Below are 19810 nucleotides of genomic sequence, written 5' to 3' on the forward strand. Positions count from 1 at the left end.
GGTACTCCTGGGACCCCTGGCTGTGCTTGGACAACGGAGAGCCCAGGACGAGAAATGAAGACCTTAAGTCCACGGATCACGGAGATCAACACTCGGACCAAGCGCCGGCAGTGAGCAGGTATTGACCTGGAGTCTTTGGGTGACCGCTGGAATCGGGTGAACAGATACCCTGCTACCTAACGTGAGAACGTTCAGCAACCCTGATCGGAAAGAGGATCAATCTTTGTCTCTCTGGTTCAGATCCAGCGACAATATTTGTCAAGCTGTCGATCTGTCAGTCTGTTTGTCACCCGTGGAATGACGTTTCCGCACACACGCAGGACTGAAAATTCTTTTTAGCTGGACCGTGCAGGCAGCGTCTGCCAAAATGTAGAAAAAGATCAGTTTCGGTGGCGTGCACGTTCTCACCAGCCGTTCAAGGCCTGGAAGCAAGATGCGAGGAGGCAATGTCCACGATGGACTGGAGGTGTCTGGGTAAGCCGCACGGCGCAGTGGGAGGCTCGTGTGATATCTAATTCGGGAGCTGCTCAACCAGTCGGTATGGCCCAGGATTTTTCGACTCGGAAATGTTCCAATCCAATGGTGATGCACCAACGCAAATGAAGAGTGGCGGTATACTCCAAAAGCCGGGTGTTGTTGAAGCTTTGAGGGAGTGGATATGATTCAAGCAGTCATTTTCTGGTTGGAGAGCTGAGAGTGAGCCTGTAACAGCAAAGAATGACCAGACTGCAAGTGCCGGGTTCATTTCTGCCACAGCGGGGCGACATACAAAGACTGGAGTCCCCTGCATCAACTGATTACGACCACTACCTACTTCTAGCAGATCAGAGGAGGATAATCATACAATGCACAGGGAACTCCTTTGTGGTCTTCAATCTACTACGCATGTAGCAGATGGCATTCACTTGCATAACGATTGCCTCTGCTCTAGTCCACCAGGTCTTTCTAATTAGGTAGATTCATCCTCGAAAAGGAGGATCCCTGTTCTCCAATCACCCAATTCGACGGAGTGACCTTGCTCGTCGGCGATTCGTTACCAGCAATTCACTCTTCATGAACTCCATGTGCGACATGTGGTCATGTACCGGAGGTACATCGTAGTAGACTCTGGCCGCCAACCACTAGAGTCCACCCTATCCACTGGCCATCGCCTTCAGCCATTTGAGTTACAAACCTCCTTTCCGACTCCTTGTGTCGTGATCCACCGAGGGCCACCACTCCCCCTGGCGCTGTTCGAGCACTACCGCTTTTTCTTCCTTGTCATACGCGCGAACTCATTGGAGTCGAATAAAGACCCTGCCCTTATTTCAATATTCGTCGCATCACTTTGGTCTGGTTTCATTCGACATTTGCATTCTTTTTTTCTCTCTCTTTGTTTTCCTTTTTTTGGGTTGCTTTGTTTTTTCTTTTCTTTTTTTGGACATCGCTTCCCTTGTGTTCCTTGGCTCCATCTTGCGCCTCTCGGCTCGGCCAACGTTCAACACTCGACCTTCACCTGCGCTCTCGACGTGCCTGCTCCCGCGAGGGGTAGTCGCTCTCTTCTTCACCCACCGCGATTGGAAGAGAATTCGCGCCAGTTTACGGATCCCTCATCGGTGATCCGATCGATTCGACAACTAGTGCCATCATTAGGTATGCTCTAGCACTACAGGTCCCCCTCCCAGGAATTTTTGAGCCGACACTTTCGCGCAGCGGGCGGTCCACGCTTGTGGATGTCAAGACCCGCGGCCGCAGCTGAGCTCATTCGGGCACCCAACAAGACACCCTGCACTGTCATTCTTTCTTCAAGCTCTATTTGTGGTGACCCTTCGTTTCACGCATGCTGACTCTTCACCTCCTTCCTACAGAGCAACCACTTTCGTTCTTCCGCAACATCCCTCCTCCCTCGCCTTCTTGTCCCGCACAGTCACCCCCTCGGGATCGACGGCTCCGTGGCCTCAACACTTGACTGTACCGGAGCGGAAAAGGCTGAAGCCTCTGAAGTCCCCCGCAGAAAACATCGCATGTCCGTACGAACTCACGTGTTGGACTGCCGACCTGCCTTCGTGGATCGATTGAACACTGCGCCAAGCAGTTTCTGCGGGCTCCCAATCCACGGCTTCGGTGGACATCGAAGGCGCAAGTGACACACTGCATTCCGCATTATTCAAAGCAGCTGGCAAATCGGTCAGTCGAGATGGAGTCTCCGGCCATTCATCCCGAATCTCCTCTGGATCAGGACGAAATTCCTTACCCTTGCATGGGTTGTGGAGAGGTACGTAGGGGTCGGAAGCCTCTCCCCTTCTCTGCGCAATAAACTGACCCCCCGTTGATAGATTCTCGAAGAAGGAAAGGCATTTGAACTGTGTACGTCACATCCCAAGATTGTTGCCCTTTATAGGTTGCCCTCGATTATTCTAACACCTCACAGCTGGGCAAAGATGGCACATCGATTGTTTTCGCTGCAGCACATGCGGCACTCTCCTCGATTCGGACGCGCACCTCCTCCTCCTGGGCGATGGGTCCTTGATCTGCAGCAATTGTACCTACAGCTGCAATTCCTGCGGCAACAAGATTGAGGACCTTGCCATTCTCACCGGTGACCAAGCCTTTTGTGCTCAGTGTTTCCGTTGCCGCAACTGCAAGAGGAAGATTGAGAACCTGCGCTATGCCCGCACCTCCCAAGGAATCTTCTGCATGGATTGTCATGAATCATTGATGCAACGAAGAAGAAAGAAAAAAGCCGGCGCTACAACCAAGCGGCCAGGGGCCCCAGGGGTCAAACTAGACAAGTCCCTGCCTTCTTTGCCCCCCAGCATGGAGGAAACCCGATCTATCGATGAGGCCGCCAGTGACACAAATGAAGTGGTCGAGACGTCTCATGGCCACTCAGAAGGCCGTGGGGATTCTTCTCGTGCTGACGCCTCCTCGGCCGGTCTACAGACTGCGACGGGTAAGAACTTCGCGACCGTAATTAACACTCACAGTGCGTGAGACGGAATTGATCAAACTGACTGTTTTCTTTGCCCCTCAGACAACCTGCTTCTTCCCTCCAGCACTTATCGAAGTAGTCGCCAGATTGCCCAAGACCGTGCCAACGACAATGACGGGGGCGGCGAATTTCTCATTCCCCTCGCGTTCGATCCTTCAGAGGCCTATCGCGCTCCTCCCCAGGCAACCAGTCAGCCAGAAATTCCCCGTGACTACTTTGGTTCAATGGCCGCGGGTGATTCATCCCAGAATCTGAATAGCCACGATCATGATCAAACGCTAGAGCCACCCTCTCGCACATCATCCGGACATCCCTCACCTCACATTGCCTACCAAGAGAAAGGTCGGGAGCCACGCGAGGCTGATTTCAGCCGACGAGACTTGGATGCGCGAAATGGATGGCCGGAGAAGCCATCTACATCGCACTCCGACAAGCCTCGTTTTAATAGGCCATCCTCCGCCCGAAGCTCTCGCTCTGACCTGCATCTTGCGTACCGAGAGGCGAACGGTTCCGCGTCCGCGTCCACCTCAGCTCGCCCTTCGGCTGAGCTCCGCCGGCCACACGAGTTTTCCAACGGCGAGGCAAATCGCCCGCAGCGTCCCACAACGATGGCCTACCCGCCAAAGCGAGGTGATTCACTGGAGGGAAGGCACCACCAGTCGTCACAGAAGGACGTCGCGTCATCGCGGGTTTCTTCGCCACACATGGGGTCGCCGAAGCCGTCCGATGGCACCAGCGATCAATCAAGAAAGCCATCGGCCTCTGGCAATGTCAGCTTAGACAGCGCAGCCTCGCCTTCCCGGTTGCGCAGTGGTGACATGGACGACGATGATCAGAATAGCGAATCTCTGCTGCGTCGCATCTCAAACGGCGTCCGTCATGGCCGCAGTCTCAGTGACCGAAGCATTCGCCTGGGGAAGGAAACCAAAGACCTTCGATCTCCGGCCGGTAGTGGCTCCATTGGCGCAGACTTTGGTAGCCCTACAGCAGGTACTACCCAGGCCGAGGAGATTGCGTGGCTTCGCAGCGAGCTCCGTAAGGAACGGAAGCGTGCGAATGACATGGAAGCTGTTTTGAACGCCACGGCAGATGTGAAACAGGTCAACACAGAGCTTTCGGAGAAGCGATCAACCATGGTCGTGCTGGACGCCCAGCGAGAGATTGTCCTGCGCGAGCTTACTGTCCTCACCGAGCATCTAGAGGCAGAAAAACGGGGCGCTGCCGGTGGGCCATTGGATCTGGGAAAGTTCTCCAACCAGGTCCTTCGTGAGCTGGCCGAGTCGATCCATAAGCTGAAACAATCCTACAGCCCCCAGATTGAGGAGATGATCCAACAACGCAATGACCTCACAGACGAACTGGCTAACTTAAACCGACAAAAGGAGAAGGCGTTCCAGGAATTCGAACAACTTTCGCTGAAAAACGCTCAGTTGGCCGAATTGAACAATACATTGGTGCACCAGATCCAAGGGCTCTACAAGAGTACCTCCGACGGGCAACGAGGAGCGAACGGGTTAGGTCTGATCTCTCACGGCAAAGACAAGTCAATTGGGTCGCTTGAGACGCTGAAGCCCAGCATTGATGGCCTTACGCCATCCATTTCCACTGCTCACATCTCGGACGACATTGAAACCCAGACCGCCACCGCCACGATCGTCCCTGGTCCTCAAGTCGTCAATCTTCGCAAGGGCAAGTTCATGAACTGGAAAAAGGGAGGGCAGAACGTCGCAAAGGGCGTCAAGGGTCTGAAAGGAGCCTTCATGTCGAGTGAGAATGTCGAGACCGGCGGGGGCCTCCCCCGTTCCCAGACGCAGGATCCTAGTCGCCAGGGCTTCGGATTCTTTGGCAACCAACGCAGCAAGCAAGGCGGCAAGATGTCCCAAGCCGACAGTACGCCGGTTCTGACCGAAGTTGCCGCAGGTGGTAAGTTTCTGTTGCCTCGTTGGATGTATGCTGGATAGCTAACATACTTCCAGGTCTTTTCGGTACCGAGCTTGAGGCGCGGATGGAGCATGAGAAGAGCATCATACCCGCTATCATCACTCGCTGTATTCAGGAGGTCGAGCTTCGAGGTGAGTCTTCAATTTTCGACCAACGCACTTTGGGTATCGAACTTTCTGTCTGACCAAATTGTAGGAATGGACATGGAGGGCATTTATCGCAAGTCGGGTGCCGCGTCCGCTATTCAAGGCATTCGCGAGGGCTTCGAGCGTTCGCCCTTTGATTACGACATCTCCGACCCCGACCTCGACATTCACGCCGTTACTTCTGCTTTGAAACAATATTTCCGCAAACTACCCACGCCCCTCATCACGTACGAGATCTATGATAAGATCATTGACTCCGCCGAGGTCACACATGCTCCCACCCGTATCGAGCTGCTCCAGAAGAATTTGTCAGAGCTTCCCCGAGTGCACCGCGACGTTCTGGAGTTCTTGGTCTTCCACCTCAAACGTGTTGTTGAGCGCCAGGAGGAGAACCTGATGACCAGTCAGAACATTGCCGTGGTCTTTGCACCGACCATCATGCGTCCTGAGAGCTTGGCTCGGGAGATGACCGACGTGCAGAAGAAGAATGACATTCTCAAGTTCTTAGTCGACAACTGTCAGGACGTCTTTCAGGGCATGTAGGTCAGAATTGGGACTTGGCTTCTTTCCCTCACCAAAATCGTGTTCTCGACTCATTATGTTTGAGTCCTCCTTTGTTTCATCTCCATGACTTTTGATCATTGTCGATCTCTTAATGTTGGTGTCTCCCAATCCTGTACAGATGAACAAATGCTGGGATCCTTTTACCCTTTGTTCGTTCTCCCTTTCCTTCATTTCCCCTTCCTTCCTTCCCAGTCAATTACCCTTCTGCGCTACTCTCCTTCCAATTGGCGCTTCACGCTTCATACAGATACCCTGCTTCGCAATTGATCCTCGCTGCAATTTGTATTTCCCTGGCCAACGTCCGCAGACTTGAAGCTATATCGTTTATTGGAATTGGTTCTTTTTTTTTCAGTTTATTCGCGTATGGGTTGTTCGAAATGATAGGAGTGTGCCCGGCGCCTCCACCGCTATTTAAGATATTGGCGAGCTTCACGCTTAATTCGGGCATTGCGTACGGCCACTTCCAACAATTCCGTGTGGAGTTCAGTTGACAAATTTCATGCTTTAGTTTGTTAAATTGAAGAGTTTTTCTTTTTCTCTTTTTTTTCCCCATGAGGGATACCACGACCTACTCCCAGCCGTTGAGGTTGAAAAGCGTCAACAGTGTGTAGGTTACGAGTGCGGACGGTGGACTGTACAAAAGCGCGCTACAACTCCAGTGGTCCCGCGCTGCTCGCAGCTCCGACCGCCTACGACATCACCCTCCAGCTTCCCGTAGCTCTTAGTCCGCTCCCCCGATCTTCCATTACTGCCCCACCGCCGAGGGCCTATTCCCACCACTTCAGACCGTCCAGGTGTACCGTGTACATCCTCTCATTCCTTACAGGCTTCAGAGCTCACCATGTCGCAATCCAACAAGTACCTTCTGGTATCGCTTCCAACCTCCATCGTCCCCTCGCGTCACCGCGACGACGCTCTCGACGCCGTATCGACCACCGTCTCCCCCGAAAATGGCTCCGTAGCTCCCTTTGCGATCCCGGAGTTCAAGATTGGCACGCTGGATGCCCTGGTGCAGCAGGCTGATGAGCTGGCCAAGTTGGAGAGCTCTTGTCAGGGCGTGGTGGCCAAGGTTAGCGATGCGTTGAAGAACATATTGGAGGGAGACGAGGCGCAGATTGAGCGCATGAAGGTCGTCAATGACAGTATGTTCCTTTCTTCCTGGATCTTGGAGGGACGAGCGAAAGGGCAGGGACTGTGGACCCTTTGTGGGGGAAGAAAGAATTCTGGATCGCTAAATCACGGGGATGTATGTCCTACTTCTAGAGCCTGTTGATCAGTACTTGCGGACATTCTCGTGGAACAAGGTCAAATATCGCGCGGATAAGTCGCTGGCCGAGTTAATTGATCTGTTACACAAGGTGAGTCTCTTTTCTGCGTTTCAGCGACGGAACGACGTGGACTGTTGAAGTCCCCGGCAGAAGACATCATGGAGGGGAGAAGGGGTCATGGAAAACGAGCTGAGGGACAAGCATACTCATGATTTTTATAGGAAGCGGCCAGTATCGACAATGACATTCGATCCAAGTACTCGCAATATAATCAAGTGAAGAACACGCTGGCTACGCTGCAAAGGAAACAAGCGTTCGTCGCCAGAGACTCCTCCAACCCATGACGTCCAGCACTAATAGCTCTGTTTTGCTAGAGGAAACTTGTCGACAAAATCTCTCGCGTCGGTGATTGACCCGCGATCCATCGTCCAAGACTCCGAGTACATCGAGACCCACCTGGTCGCTGTGCCCTCCCAGCTAGTGAAGGATTTCCTCAAGACATATGAGACGATCGCCCCGATGGTCGTGCCACGCTCGGCGCAACTCGTCGCCGAGGATAGCGAGTTCTCTCTGTTTGCGGTGACCGCCTTCAAGAAGCACAGTCTGGAGTTCGTGCACAAGTGCCGTGAGCAGAAGTGGATCCCTCGCGACTTCAAGTACGTCGAAGGTGGCAAGGAAGAGGAGCGCAAGGAAGTCGAGCGGGTGGGAGGTGATGAGCGCAAGCTTTGGGGGGAGACCTTGCGTCTGGGCCGGACCGCCTGGAGCGAGGCGGTGATGGTATGGATTCATGTCTTGGTTCTTCGGGTCTTTGTCGAGACCGTTCTGCGATATGGTCTACCGCTGGACTTTGTTTGCGGGCTCATTCGGGTACGTCTTCACCTCTTGATGCGAGCGGGATGGCTTTCTATACCTCTTCGAAAGGGCATCCCTAACCTTGCATGCGCGATGATACTGACGAGTTTGGGGTTTTATTTTATTTTTAGTCGCCATCCTCGAAACAAGCAGACAAGGCCAAGAGCAGCTTGGAAGAAAAGTACTCATACCTGGCGGGTAATGCCTTTGGGCGAGACAAGAAGGGTCGGGTCAAGCGAGATGACCCGAGTGAGATGCATGCCACCGGTGAGGGCAATGCCGACTACACACCATATGTCTATTACGAATTTGAGTTCCAGTGAGCGATGGAGAAAGAGAAGGAGACGGAGAGCCTGAAGTTACGTCGTGGACAGTCGACAGGCGCTGGCAGACACTTTGTCTTTTGTTTTTCTGTTCTTTTCTTTTTTTTTCTCCATTCGTTGTTGCAGCAGGCAGACGGGCGAATCAGGTACATACATCACTCGAGTTAAGGCACACATATTTTTTCAAACTGATAGAGTTCCATCTTTTACGCTTTTTGATGTTCGGAATCAAGTAAACGACCGCCGGTACCTCCTAATCATTTGATGTAGGAAAAATATACATGGATCTTGATCGTTTCGCCGCTTAAATTCAAGCCTAGCCCCCGCGCATCCGTAGGTGCCAACTTGCTCGCCATTTTTGAAGAATATGGAATGATATCACTCTTTGTTGTCTCCTTTAAAAATTTCTGGATTTTGACTCTTATTGATTGACAGACTCCTCCTGTGTATTCTCTTTCTTTGGTACATATCACGGACCAATGTGCCTCGGCCCGGAAGCAATAGGAAAGTCCAGAAAACGTGCCTCTATCATTGGGTCATTGCTAGATGCGACAGATCCGGCCTGCCCTGGCACCCACTGGAAATTCGTAGAACGAAAATCTGCATGACCCCATGGAGTTCGAGAACTCTTTTTTTTCTCTTATTCTTGGTGTTTCACGGCAGCCCGGCAAGCCAAATAGAAAAGGGGAAAAAGTTGAATTGAAGACGTCAGACAGGCAGGCTAGAAGGAAGACAAGGCAAACCACCAACTTTTCTACTCCTTCTTAGCAGGCAAATAACCCTTGGAATCCAAGTAATCAATGATCTGCTTCACGGCGTCGGGAATCGCCAGATCGACGTTCCGAATGTAGACCTCGGGTTTCTCAGGCGCCTCATAGGGGGCACTGATACCCGTGAACTCCTTGATGATTCCCTCACGGGCCTTCTTGTACAATCCCTTGGGATCGCGCTGCTCGGCCACCTCGACGGGAACATCGACGTGGACCTCGACGAAGGGCAGGCCAGTCTCCTCGCCGGGGTGGGCACCTCGTGCAATTGGCGGGCGGTGTCACGGTCCTTGCGGTAGGGGGAAATGAAGGAAGTGATGGCGATGGCGGAAGAGTCGGCGAACAACTTGGCGACTTCGGCAATGCGGCGGATGTTTTCGTTACGGTCGGTTTCGCTGAACCCCAGGTCCTTGTTGAGGCCGAAACGGATGTTGTCGCCATCAAGGCGGTAGGCGTGCACGCCGCGGTCTCGGAGGAGTTGGTGCTCTAGTTCGACGGCCAGCGTCGATTTGCCCGAGGCGGAGAGACCGGTCAACCAGATGGTGAGACCTTGTTGCTTGCGCAGATCATTGCGCTCTTTGCGGGTGAGAGCGGCGGCGTGGAAGGTGATGTTGCTGGTTGACGGGGCTGTCAGAAGGTGGTTCAAAATGGTGGTGATGGTGATGATGGTGATGGTGGGGGGAGGGCGTTTCAATGCTGGTGGGGTTGAGAGGGGGAGTGGCTTCGGTCAAGAGGGAGTGGGATAAACTGAGGACTTACGTTGCCATTGTGAGGGTGAGTTATGTGCAAAAATGGAGAATGTGAACAAGAGGAAAGAGGAAAGAGAGAAAGAACTACACAGTCGTACACTTCGGGGGAAAAGAGAGAGAAGAGTAGTCAAAATGAGGGCCGCGTGTCCAAGCGGGAATTGAATGGAAACTCCGGTGTTGATCGCATCATCGCTCGGTGGGCTTGGCGGGTGGTTTAAGTCGACGAAATGCCGATTGCGCCATCCACTCTCATTGACGGGTCTGGTGTTGGGTTTATCGAGCATTACATTCGGTCTGATCATGTTTTTCTTTCTTCTTCTTGGACAAGCCATGTCTCCACGATCATGGTGTTTTATATCGAGGTTACTGACAATCACTGTCACAGAGTGATTAAACCGTAAAGTTGGCCATGGTATGATATTTACATATTCTATTGGTGTGAATACTGTAGTGCCCACGTCGGTCCTTAATAAGATGAACAAATGCGCTCTATAGAAAAGAGAAGGGAACAAAAGGGCTGATCAAAGATGGAAAAATCTCTGCAGAGACAGATGCAAATCAAGAAATGAAAAAGTCTCCCTACGCCAGGAACCAGGAACGAGAAATGCGGATCACGTCAACGAGGTCCGCCACTTAATCGGTGGGTCCACGGTACAAAGTGGTCAGAGCCTGAAAAGCACGGCAGAGAAAAGAAAGACGTTCGTTAGCCACGATTCTTGCCACGACCAAAAAAAAAACCGCCAATGCATCGACTGATGATGTAGAAAGGGGTCATGTATTCAATGAGGGGAAACTTACTGCGGCTTGCTTGGGCTCAATGAAGAGCGCCTTGGCTTCGACCAAAACCACGGGAGCTTTACCGTCGGTGGGCAGGGTCTCGATCCGGCCCTCTACCCAGGCCTTGCGACCGTCCACCTTGGTGGTCTCCGCTCGTAGCACCACGTACGAGTCAGCCATAGCGGGGGCCCGGTAGTCAACGTTGAGATTTGCCGTCACGCCAACCTTGTTCGGCAGTGCAGGGAAACAGCATCGAGCCAGACCCTCATCCAGCAAGGTCGCCAGCATGCCGCCGTGAATGATGCCGGGGTGTCCGCAAATATCAGAGCCCAGGTACATGAACGAGGCCAAGCTCTTGCCTTCCCGGTGAGAGAAGACGATCGGGGGCACTACGAGCTTGTTCGGGCCGGCCAGCGTCCCTGCGGTCAAGCTGCGCGCGCGAATGGCCTCGGGATAGCGGAGGTGAGGGCGCGACTCTTCAAAGTCGGGGTCAGCACGCAGCTTGGCGGCCTCGGGATGCGTGCGCAGGTACTCGTCCACTTCCGCGGCGTGCGCGTCCACGGGAACAAAGGCGGTCACGCTCTCAGCGTTGGAAATCATGGGAGACGCCATGAGTCGCGATACGGTGCGTTGAGTCTGGTAGAGAAGACCGACCGAAAAGGCAAAGACTGCGATCGAGGTGAAGCCCAAGAAGCGGCGGAAGCGTGATCGGGGTAGAGGTGACGGAGGGGAAGTTGGCGGGTGAGGGAATGAATTGGATTCTGCAAGTGTCAACGAATGCGACGGGTGACTTTGACCACGATGACTAGGAAGATGCGCATTGCATCTTCTGCCATCTGGAGGGGCCCATGTGGGACTGACCAGTAGAGTAGAAGCGACGGCGACAATGTTGCGACAACGCAAAAGACCGCTGACGTGGAGGGAGAGTTGCGCGTCGCTGGAGGAGGAATCGCGATGCAAAAGGTGTCGTCGGGGATTTGGAGAAGAGGGAGGAGGATAGGGAGGAGCGAGAAGGGGACGACAAAAGGGCTGGACGGAACATGGTCCAATTCCGATCCGGTCGAGGCTGTTACAATTGGGATGTTGGGAGGCAAAAGTTGGTTGAGAGAGAGCGTTGTGGACTCGGCGGCTCTTGTGCCTCGGCATCTGCTCCGTCTTAGGCTCCATTTCCGGATCCATGATCCAATGGTACTTTTTGTCTGGGCGCTGCCAAGACTTTTTATACACACAACATCGCTCAGCATAAGTGACTGTCAGACCCTGTGTTCTGGAGCAGGACTTGGAACACATCTGGAAAAGTCGATTCGCATCGAGTGCAAGTATATCCATATTGTGGTGTTGTCAGTGCTCAAGCTGGAGCTTCGTTGCCTGGACATTCCATAGTACATTCGACAGTACCTATTGTCGATTGTCTTCTCGTTGAGATATCTTGTTCAACTTTGAGGGCATGAGATATTCTAGATAAAGAGCTTTCGTAACTGGCATGTTTCCCTCTCAGCTTTGGCTGGGTCAGCTGACGATCCGGATTTTGTTTCCTAAACGCCATGTCTTCTCGATCCTCCCTTCGGCCTGGTCGGGCTCACAATGGTGATCTGAAAAGGGTGGGGGAATACCAAGACCATTGGTGTTCGCCAAAGGGCTTTCATTGACCGCTAATCAGGAGAGAAGCTTATTGAGCTCATCGAGATTAGATGGGCCCTGCACGTGGACATCACATGAGGCTGCGGGGATATCCTTTCCCGCGATGGACTCTTCAGCACGATCTCAACTCAGAAACAATCCACGGACAAAGGCCAATTTTGCTTCTGAGGAAAGCCTGCTTGATAATTTCCACATCGGAGATCATTATCTCGTTCTGGGCTGCCAGCGTACAGGGGGTGAAAGGATCATCCACCCATCACTTCCCCAAGGTATGCCTATCCCAGGCCTGGGTCGGGGCCGATCTGCTAGGTCTTGGAATCATGCAGGATGAGGGAGATCGATGTGACCGGCTCTCTCACCTACAAAGGACCACCTGATTGCTCCAAATGACCACTTCAGATCCTGACTGATCACCACACCCCCAAGGTCACCGGAACCAAAGATCATTTAAGAGACGGCCAGAACCTTCATGACAACGGGCGGGCTGTGTGTAGGGTTTCATTGCATTTGCTGCCGAAGCACGATAACGCGCAGATGATCGACAGGGGGCGAAGGATGCATCCCCGGATGCCATCGGACATCTGCGACTCCTCTGGCAAGGGGGGAAAGACCAGCATAAATGTGGCTGCTAAGTACCAGAGAAGCTGCTCAAATGGGAGCAAGATCAGCTATCCTTTTCATACCCTTTTCTTTCAATGATGTGGGCACGGCGCATCAGTCTATCGCTCGTTCTCGCCAGTAAATGGGGTTTAATCAATGCGATCTCGCCCGTGGAGGAGTACGATGTGCTGCAGTATATTGACCCGCTGATCGGCAGCGCCAACGGCGGTGAGCCTTATCTCATACTCGATTTACAGAGAGGTCCGATTGTGACTCGACGACATTCGCTCACAAAGAAAATTATATCCTGCAGGAAATGTCTTTCCTGGTGCCTCACTGCCCTATGGTATGGCCAAGGCAGGCGCTGATACCAACTCTGGTAGCAACCAGGGCGGTTTTGCATATGATGGGAGCAACGTAACTGGATTTTCCAGCATGCATGATTCGGGAACAGGTGGCAGCCCATCACTTGGAAATTTTCCGCTCTTTCCTTATGCCAGTTGCAAAGATGACGACGTGAACGGCTGCGCATATCCAAAGAAATCGCGAGCTACGCCTTATGCGCCAGACTCGGTCCAGGCCAGTCCCGGCTACTTTGCACTATCACTACAGTCGGGGATTGATGTCGAGATGACGGCCGCTCATCACACATCACTCTTCCGATTCAAGTTTCCAGAGGGTAGCAGTCCGTTGATTCTTTTGGACCTCTCTGATCTGTCTGATTCTCGACAAGACAACGCGACTATCGTCATTGAGGAAGAGAGTGGTCGGATGACAGGCAGCGGGAGATTCCTGCCAAGCTTTGGAAGTGGATCATACACACTCCACTTCTGCGCCGATTTCCAGAGTTCTGGCCCTATTCGGGATAGTGGCATTTTTGTCGACGCTCGGGCAAGTACCGATGTGCATGAATTGAAAATCTCGCGAAGTATCAATGGATATCCGCTACCGGTAGGTAGAAGCACGCTCTACTTCATCGCCACGCTACGGCTGGTAGCACACCTCAGTCTGACGCATAGTTAGGGAGGCGGTTTCATTCGCCATGAGGCCGCAGCAGATCGTATCGTGCAGGCCCGCGTAGGTGTAAGCTTCGTCAGTTCCGCGCAAGCTTGCTCCCATGCCGAAAACGAGATTGGTGACTTCGACTTTGAAGCTACACACCAAGCTGCGGTTGAGCAATGGACGGAGAAATTGCGTCCTATCCGGGTCTCACGCACTGACGTTCAGCCGTCGGTTCTTACAAACTTCTACAGTGGTATCTACCGAACTATGATCAATCCTCAGAACTATACCAACGAAAACCCTCTTTGGAAGAGCCCAGAGCCGTACTTTGACTCTTTCTACTGGTCCGTAAAAGCAGCCCTGTATGGAGGTCGATTACTGACCATCTAGATCTAGTCTTTGGGATTCGTTTCGCTCTCAAATCCCTTTTTTGACGATCTTTGACCCGCATGCCGTCACCCAGATGGTGCGATCATTGATTGACACACAGCGCCATTTGGGCTGGCTGCCTGATTGTCGTATGTCCCTATGCAAGGGTAAGATGTTTATTTTGTGTCAATTAGCTAGCACTATGCTAAGCCTACGCCCACAGGTTTCACACAGGGCGGTTCAAATGCTGACAATATCTTGGCCGACGCATATGTCAAGGGATTGAATGATGGGATCGACTGGACAGCAGGATATGCGGCGGTGAAAAAGGATGCCGAGGAAGAGCCTTTCGACTGGTCCAATGAAGGCCGTGGTGGACTTGAAAGTTGGAAGAATCTGCATTACATTCCCGCCGAAGATTTTGACCATCTAGGCTTCGGCACGATGACACGCAGCATCTCCAGAACCTTGGAGTACTCGTACAACGATTTTGCCATCGCACAGATGGCCCGGGGTATGAATACGACCGCTGATGCCGAAAGGTATGAGAAACAGTCGGGATCGTGGAAGAATCTTTTCAAAGCCGATCAGACCTCATACCTGAATGGAACAAATACCGGATTCACAGGATTTTTCCAACCAAAATATCTCAACCAGACCTGGGGCAGTCAAGATCCACTCAAGTGCTCGAATATTGATAACAGCGGAAGCATCTGCTCGCTTCAGAATACTGGAGCCGAAACTTTCGAGTCCAGCATCTGGGAATACCAATTGTATGTCCCAATGAATCTCTATCTTTATTTCTTTCATGAACAAGTTCTACTCCTAACCAAAGAGAAAAAAAACAGCTTTGTGCCGCACGACATGGCCGCTCTGATCCCCATGCTAGGAGGTCCTTCCACTTTCGTCAAACGCTTGGACTTCCTCCACGATCAGAATATCACTTACATCGGCAACGAGCCAGCCTTCCTCACCGTTTTCCAATACCACTATGCCGGTCGTCCCGCGAAATCCACCGCTCGAGTCCGCACTTACATCCCCGACTACTTCTCTCCAACTCCCTCGGGACTTCCCGGAAACGACGACTCAGGTGCCATGGGCTCATTCGTCGCCATGTCTATGATGGGTCTCTTCCCGAACCCAGGCCAGAGTGTTTATCTGATCACCGTCCCATTTTTCGAGACGATCAGCATCACTTCACCACTTACAGGAAACACTGCAACCGTCCACGTCGCCAACTGGAATGATTTCAGTGACAAAAACTCCACAGGAAGCACGGGCTTTATCCAGTCGGCGACTTTGAACGGTAAACCTTTTACCCGCAATTGGATCACCCATGACTTCTTCACAGAGGGGCAGGAGCTTATTCTCGTGTTGGGCTCTGATGAAAGTACATGGGGCACTGGCGCTGATGATCTTCCGCCTTCTTTGTCGACGAGTGCAGCGTCGAGCCTCTAAGGCCGGGACTTTGCTGATATGGGCGATGGATTTGAACCTCTGATCCAATCTGGTCAGGGTAGTCATCATGCTCGTGCGAGAAATGCCAGTCACGAAGATCGTCACGTGTAGATGCTGAATGGAACCTAATGGCAGAAATTATGAGGGAAGAGGGGTGTCTCGCTGTGATTGTTCATTCGGATTGTGCTTGGGATTCTATAGATGGACTTGCTACGCTCCGCTTCGCGGGAATTTTAGTTCGACCGTCAAGGAATCGTTTGACTAAGCTAACTCGTGCAAAATCCATTTTCAGAGTAGACTAAGCGGCAGAACTCGACTAGTGGTGCTCAAGACTGTCGAATGGCGACCCTCCAAGACGTCATCGATGATTGGGGTCTGGCAAGCATTCCTGGGGTGTTTCCCAGGTTATTATTGCTGCCCAGGTGATAGCTGGTGCCGAGCGCAGATATCTTTCCCACCTAAAAATGATCAGAGCAAGTAACTTCTAGGTGCATTTTACCTCCTGGCCGATTGCAATTCCATGAATCACGCGTGGACTGTGTAGAATCTATATCCAAAAGAGTAAAGGCTGAGTGAATGGCACTGTTTTAATTTCCATATGCTGAGTATTGTATTTGAATTTGAAATCTTTCTTAAAAATGTAACCTATGCCAGCATGGTCTCAATATCCTGTCTCATAGATCCATCTCTTCATCATCCCAACCGAGCTGCTTGTATATGGACTGACTCTGCGACTTCTCGGGTGTTGAAGGTACAAGCGTAGCATTCTTGACAGGCGATTCTTTGGTAGGAGAGGGGGGAACTCTTGAGGCATCACGTGCAAACAAAGACGTTGTCCGCGGCATAAGCAAATTTTTGCTGGTACCTTCATGCCTTGGAGGTGTATCCATGATCATCATGGACGGATTCCGGTTTTCCGGAGTTTGGCCGACGAGAGGAGACTCTGAGGCAAAATCGATTGTTCGCCGGCGGGAAGATACCGGCGTAGTTGGCGCTTCAGGGATATGCTGAGATGCTTCCTCATTCTCAGGTTGATGAGCTCGGGCCACTGGAACTTCAGGGACCCGGAACAGGCCTCTCCCCTTGTTGGCCGATAAACCCGGGAGTGGGGATTGCTTTGTGCTTGGATCATCGAAGAGCAGCTTCGAGGATGGTCGAGTCGGCGTTTCTTGAATGGATCCTAGCTCAGGTGGCTGATCGTGAGCACCACGCTGTCGTTTCCTTGAACCCGGCTGCGAGGCAAAAAGCGGCGAATCGGGACCCGAGAAAGAGATGGCTCGGCGTGTTGAAGAGGGTATGACAACAGGCGATTCTGCGAGGAAGCTCTCGTTCATTTGGCCAGCGAAAGAGCGCGAAGGCACCAAAGTACGTGGCACAGATGGTATACCAGCCATTGCGTCCCTCCTCCGATTACCGCGCGGAGTGGCCATGACCTGAACACCTTCGCCCAGCGGGTTCCTGACGGGATTCTTTGACTTGCGTGAGCTTCCGCCCCCTGTCGACAGTCGCTTGGTCGCATCCTCAGCGATGTCCTTGGCAACAAGCTCCCGATTAGGTTTACGAAGGGCTTGGATGGCACTGTCGAGCTCTTTCTTCTGATCAGCCAACATCTGCACTTTTCGCAACTTGGTCTCATGCTGCCTTGCGGCCGCATTGAGATCGACCTCGCGGTTTTCCACCCTTTTCGACTGAATACCACCACGGACCGTGGTTCCCCCCAAGACTGTAGGAAGCAGCGGTTCAAGCGAGTCGCGGGTGGATTCGCGCGGCGTGGGCGCGGTCTTGGCCCGAGTGAGCGATGGATGGCGGAGTTGCGACGCCGCGGCTTTTTCATCCGTCAACACCCGCTGTAGTGATCGTCTTGGCTTTTTTACGGGGGGCTCTCGCTTGACATCAGAGCCCGGCTCTGGACGACGTGGCTTACTCGATGATTGCAACTTTTTAGCAGCAGGGGGGCCGCCACCAGAGACTCCGAATTTGCGAGTAATCAGCTTGCACTTGTCCGGCATGCGAGAAGCATAGAATGGAATGATCACTTCAGTGCAAAAGTCGCGCACAGCATCACTCTCGGGCTTCTTCTTGGCTAGCTGACCATCAACGAAGGAGGATAACTTTGCGGCATCGTCGCCAGCGGTGTCTTCAATGGTGACTGCATGCCAGATACAGAGTCGATCTAGGTGCAGCTCCAGAAGCACATTCAGATCTTGTGGCTTCTTGGCTTTCCTTTTAGTTGTGTCCGTTTCTCCATCTACCGGTTGCCCAATACCCTGATCTGTGTGCATGAGCGGCGCCGACTCCAGAGCTAAGATCTCCAGGATCAAGAGGATCTGTAATTGAGTCTCTCGCAGTCGAAGATCCGAGATGTGTTTTTTGGCCTCCGCCTCGCGAGAGCCCTCTTGCATGGCGGGGTCGATCATCTTTCGGTCTTTCCACCACCTCCGCACAAAATCGTCTTCTTCGGGATACAGGCCACTTTTCCCCAGTTTCTTTTTCTTGCCGCGGCGTTTCTTGCTTGAAGCTGCCTCATCGTCCGAAACGGTGAGCACAGCTTCACGAACCGCCGCCGGAAGAGATTCGCGGTACTTGAGGTCCATCTTCTTGGCCGCAAGGACAGCTTCGCGGTAGTACTCAATGAGTTGCGCCGGCTTTCCTGCATCAGTGACGTCTGGATTTTGAAACGCAGCGCGACAGCGAGTCAGTGGGCCCTTGGCAAAGTACGCCAAAGATGTCTGTGCCAGCAGTCAGATACGAACAAAAAGAAGCATGCACAAAGAGAACAGCACGGTCAACCATACCTTGGAGATGTAGAGAGCCTGCAAATAGTGCTCTCGCATGCTGTCTAGTAACTCTTCGGGGTTTTGCTTGTTGTCTGGAGCCTGATCCAGCTCCATTGAAGGCTCAACGAGACGCGCTTGCGAGTTTGATAGTGTCTTCACCAAGTCGATTTGCGACTCGGGAGCGATAGATTGATCTCGCTCACCGAATGACAAGGTCTTCGGGTGCGTCTCCGGTATACCTGTTGCCCGAAACACGACGTCCACGTGCAATCCCGCAAAATCTTCCCCTAGACCCAGGTCAGAGGAAGGTTCCTCGATCCGTGCATGCTGCCACCAGCTGGAGTCGTCAAAAGCAAGAGCGGGTTTTTCTTCTTCGACGAGATCCGAATCGACATGGTCTGATCCGTGCCATCCCTTGGCAGCGACAACGATGTCGCCTTCCCGTATCCACTGCGCAAGTCGCCAGAGCGAGTATATCCCTCGTTTGACCCGTTCAACCACATAGAGTTCTCCCGTGGCCGCCAACCGAACCGCCAAAATTGTAGGCTCCGTGCAATATCGCAAGTCTCGCTCTAATGAGGGGTTGTCCGCGGTAAAGAGACCCCCGGGCTGTGCGTCAGAGCGCAGCCACGCAGCGTCCTCGAGCCATGACAGCGGGAACCGGGAACGAGGGAGCAGACAAATGGGGTCGAAGGTGAGTGATTCATCGGATAAAGATGCGGCATGGGCCTGAATCGGGTAAGTCGAGGGATCGGTCAAGTGGGAAGGACGGTCCAAGTCTGAAAAACGGAACAGAAATGGTACAGCTTGCTCACCCGAATCACAATGGAGGTTGTTGAAAGATTACTCGCGGTAGTATCTGCATTGATCTTGCGCCGCTTTGCCGGTGGCTCGATCTTATGGAACCTGTTCAGCGTAGACGAACTGAGGGGATCTAGAGCGGCGGGAGTTGCGCTCCAGGTCGTGGTCACGTTCATGATCGCATGAACATGATGATGTAGAGGGAAGAAGGAGGCAGGAAGCAAGTGGGTCGGACAGTAAGCAAAAGTAGATCTCCCATGGACTGCAATCAATGTAATACTACAATGCGATCGCCCTTGTGATTGTGGAGGCGTCGACTTCCCATCTGTTTAATTGAAGAAATGCGGAGCTGCGCGTCCGAGAAAGTGCTCCTTTCTGGCGTCACGCGTCGAGGCCCGAGCGAGAGTCACATTTCCTCAGCATTTGGATGCCTGAGGCTAGTAATGGACTTTGGCGCACGTAACCAGCTTCTACCAGCACTCACTTCTTTGTATCCTTCGGACGTGTTGGAATCTGGGAGACAGCATCTGAGCATAGTCCGCGTACTGTGTGCTTGATCTAGCGATCGATGTCCGTCAGTCATATTTGTCTCACAAGCCTCACGAGTAAAAGCCGGCCTGTGTGTTGAGAAGGCACCCCGTTGCATGGACTCGTCTTTATGTACCAGTCTCAATTGATGAGCGAGGTCCCCCTATGCTCTTTGCCTCCTTGCGAACCAAGCTGAACGGACGTATGGCTGAGAGAGCTGATCAATCAGGCGAGGGACCCAAGACCGGGCATGAAGTATCCGACACAGAATGTCGG

At 52.7% G+C, this 19810-nt stretch overlaps 5 protein-coding genes across 5 annotated transcripts; 3 read left to right on the forward strand and 2 right to left on the reverse strand.

The window, feature by feature from the left end:
- Positions 1-2176: 2176 nt before the first annotated feature.
- Positions 2177-5601, forward strand: POX_d05559 (uncharacterized protein; the record flags this gene model as incomplete). The annotated part of the gene is made up of 6 exons (XM_050114401.1): positions 2177-2254; positions 2316-2346; positions 2411-2932; positions 3014-4894; positions 4948-5043; positions 5108-5601. 6 exons carry the CDS (start codon positions 2177-2179, stop codon positions 5599-5601), a joined length of 3102 nt encoding a protein of 1033 aa, XP_049969352.1.
- An 862-nt stretch (positions 5602-6463) lies between these two features.
- POX_d05560 (uncharacterized protein) lies at positions 6464-8065 on the forward strand (the record flags this gene model as incomplete). The annotated part of the gene is made up of 5 exons (XM_050114402.1): positions 6464-6764; positions 6886-6980; positions 7112-7203; positions 7265-7757; positions 7874-8065. The coding sequence occupies 5 exons, from the start codon at positions 6464-6466 to the stop codon at positions 8063-8065; spliced, it is 1173 nt and encodes a 390-aa protein (XP_049969353.1).
- Positions 8066-8819: 754 nt separating this feature from the next.
- Positions 8820-11537, reverse strand: POX_d05561 (uncharacterized protein; the record flags this gene model as incomplete). Its single annotated transcript, XM_050114403.1, has 3 exons — positions 8820-9050; positions 9092-9553; positions 10380-11537. 3 exons carry the CDS (start codon positions 11535-11537, stop codon positions 8820-8822), a joined length of 1851 nt encoding a protein of 616 aa, XP_049969354.1.
- A 1160-nt stretch (positions 11538-12697) lies between these two features.
- On the forward strand, positions 12698-15428 carry POX_d05562 (putative secreted glycosidase; the record flags this gene model as incomplete). The annotated part of the gene is made up of 5 exons (XM_050114404.1): positions 12698-12827; positions 12913-13550; positions 13623-13945; positions 13998-14137; positions 14194-15428. 5 exons carry the CDS (start codon positions 12698-12700, stop codon positions 15426-15428), a joined length of 2466 nt encoding a protein of 821 aa, XP_049969355.1.
- Positions 15429-16102: 674 nt separating this feature from the next.
- On the reverse strand, positions 16103-19182 carry POX_d05563 (uncharacterized protein; the record flags this gene model as incomplete). The annotated part of the gene is made up of 3 exons (XM_050114405.1): positions 16103-18157; positions 18224-18934; positions 19021-19182. The coding sequence occupies 3 exons, from the start codon at positions 19180-19182 to the stop codon at positions 16103-16105; spliced, it is 2928 nt and encodes a 975-aa protein (XP_049969356.1).
- Positions 19183-19810: the final 628 nt, after the last annotated feature.

The sequence above is a fragment of the Penicillium oxalicum genome, chromosome IV, assembly GCF_001723175.1.
Source record: "Penicillium oxalicum strain HP7-1 chromosome IV, whole genome shotgun sequence".
Lineage (NCBI taxonomy): Eukaryota > Fungi > Ascomycota > Eurotiomycetes > Eurotiales > Aspergillaceae > Penicillium > Penicillium oxalicum.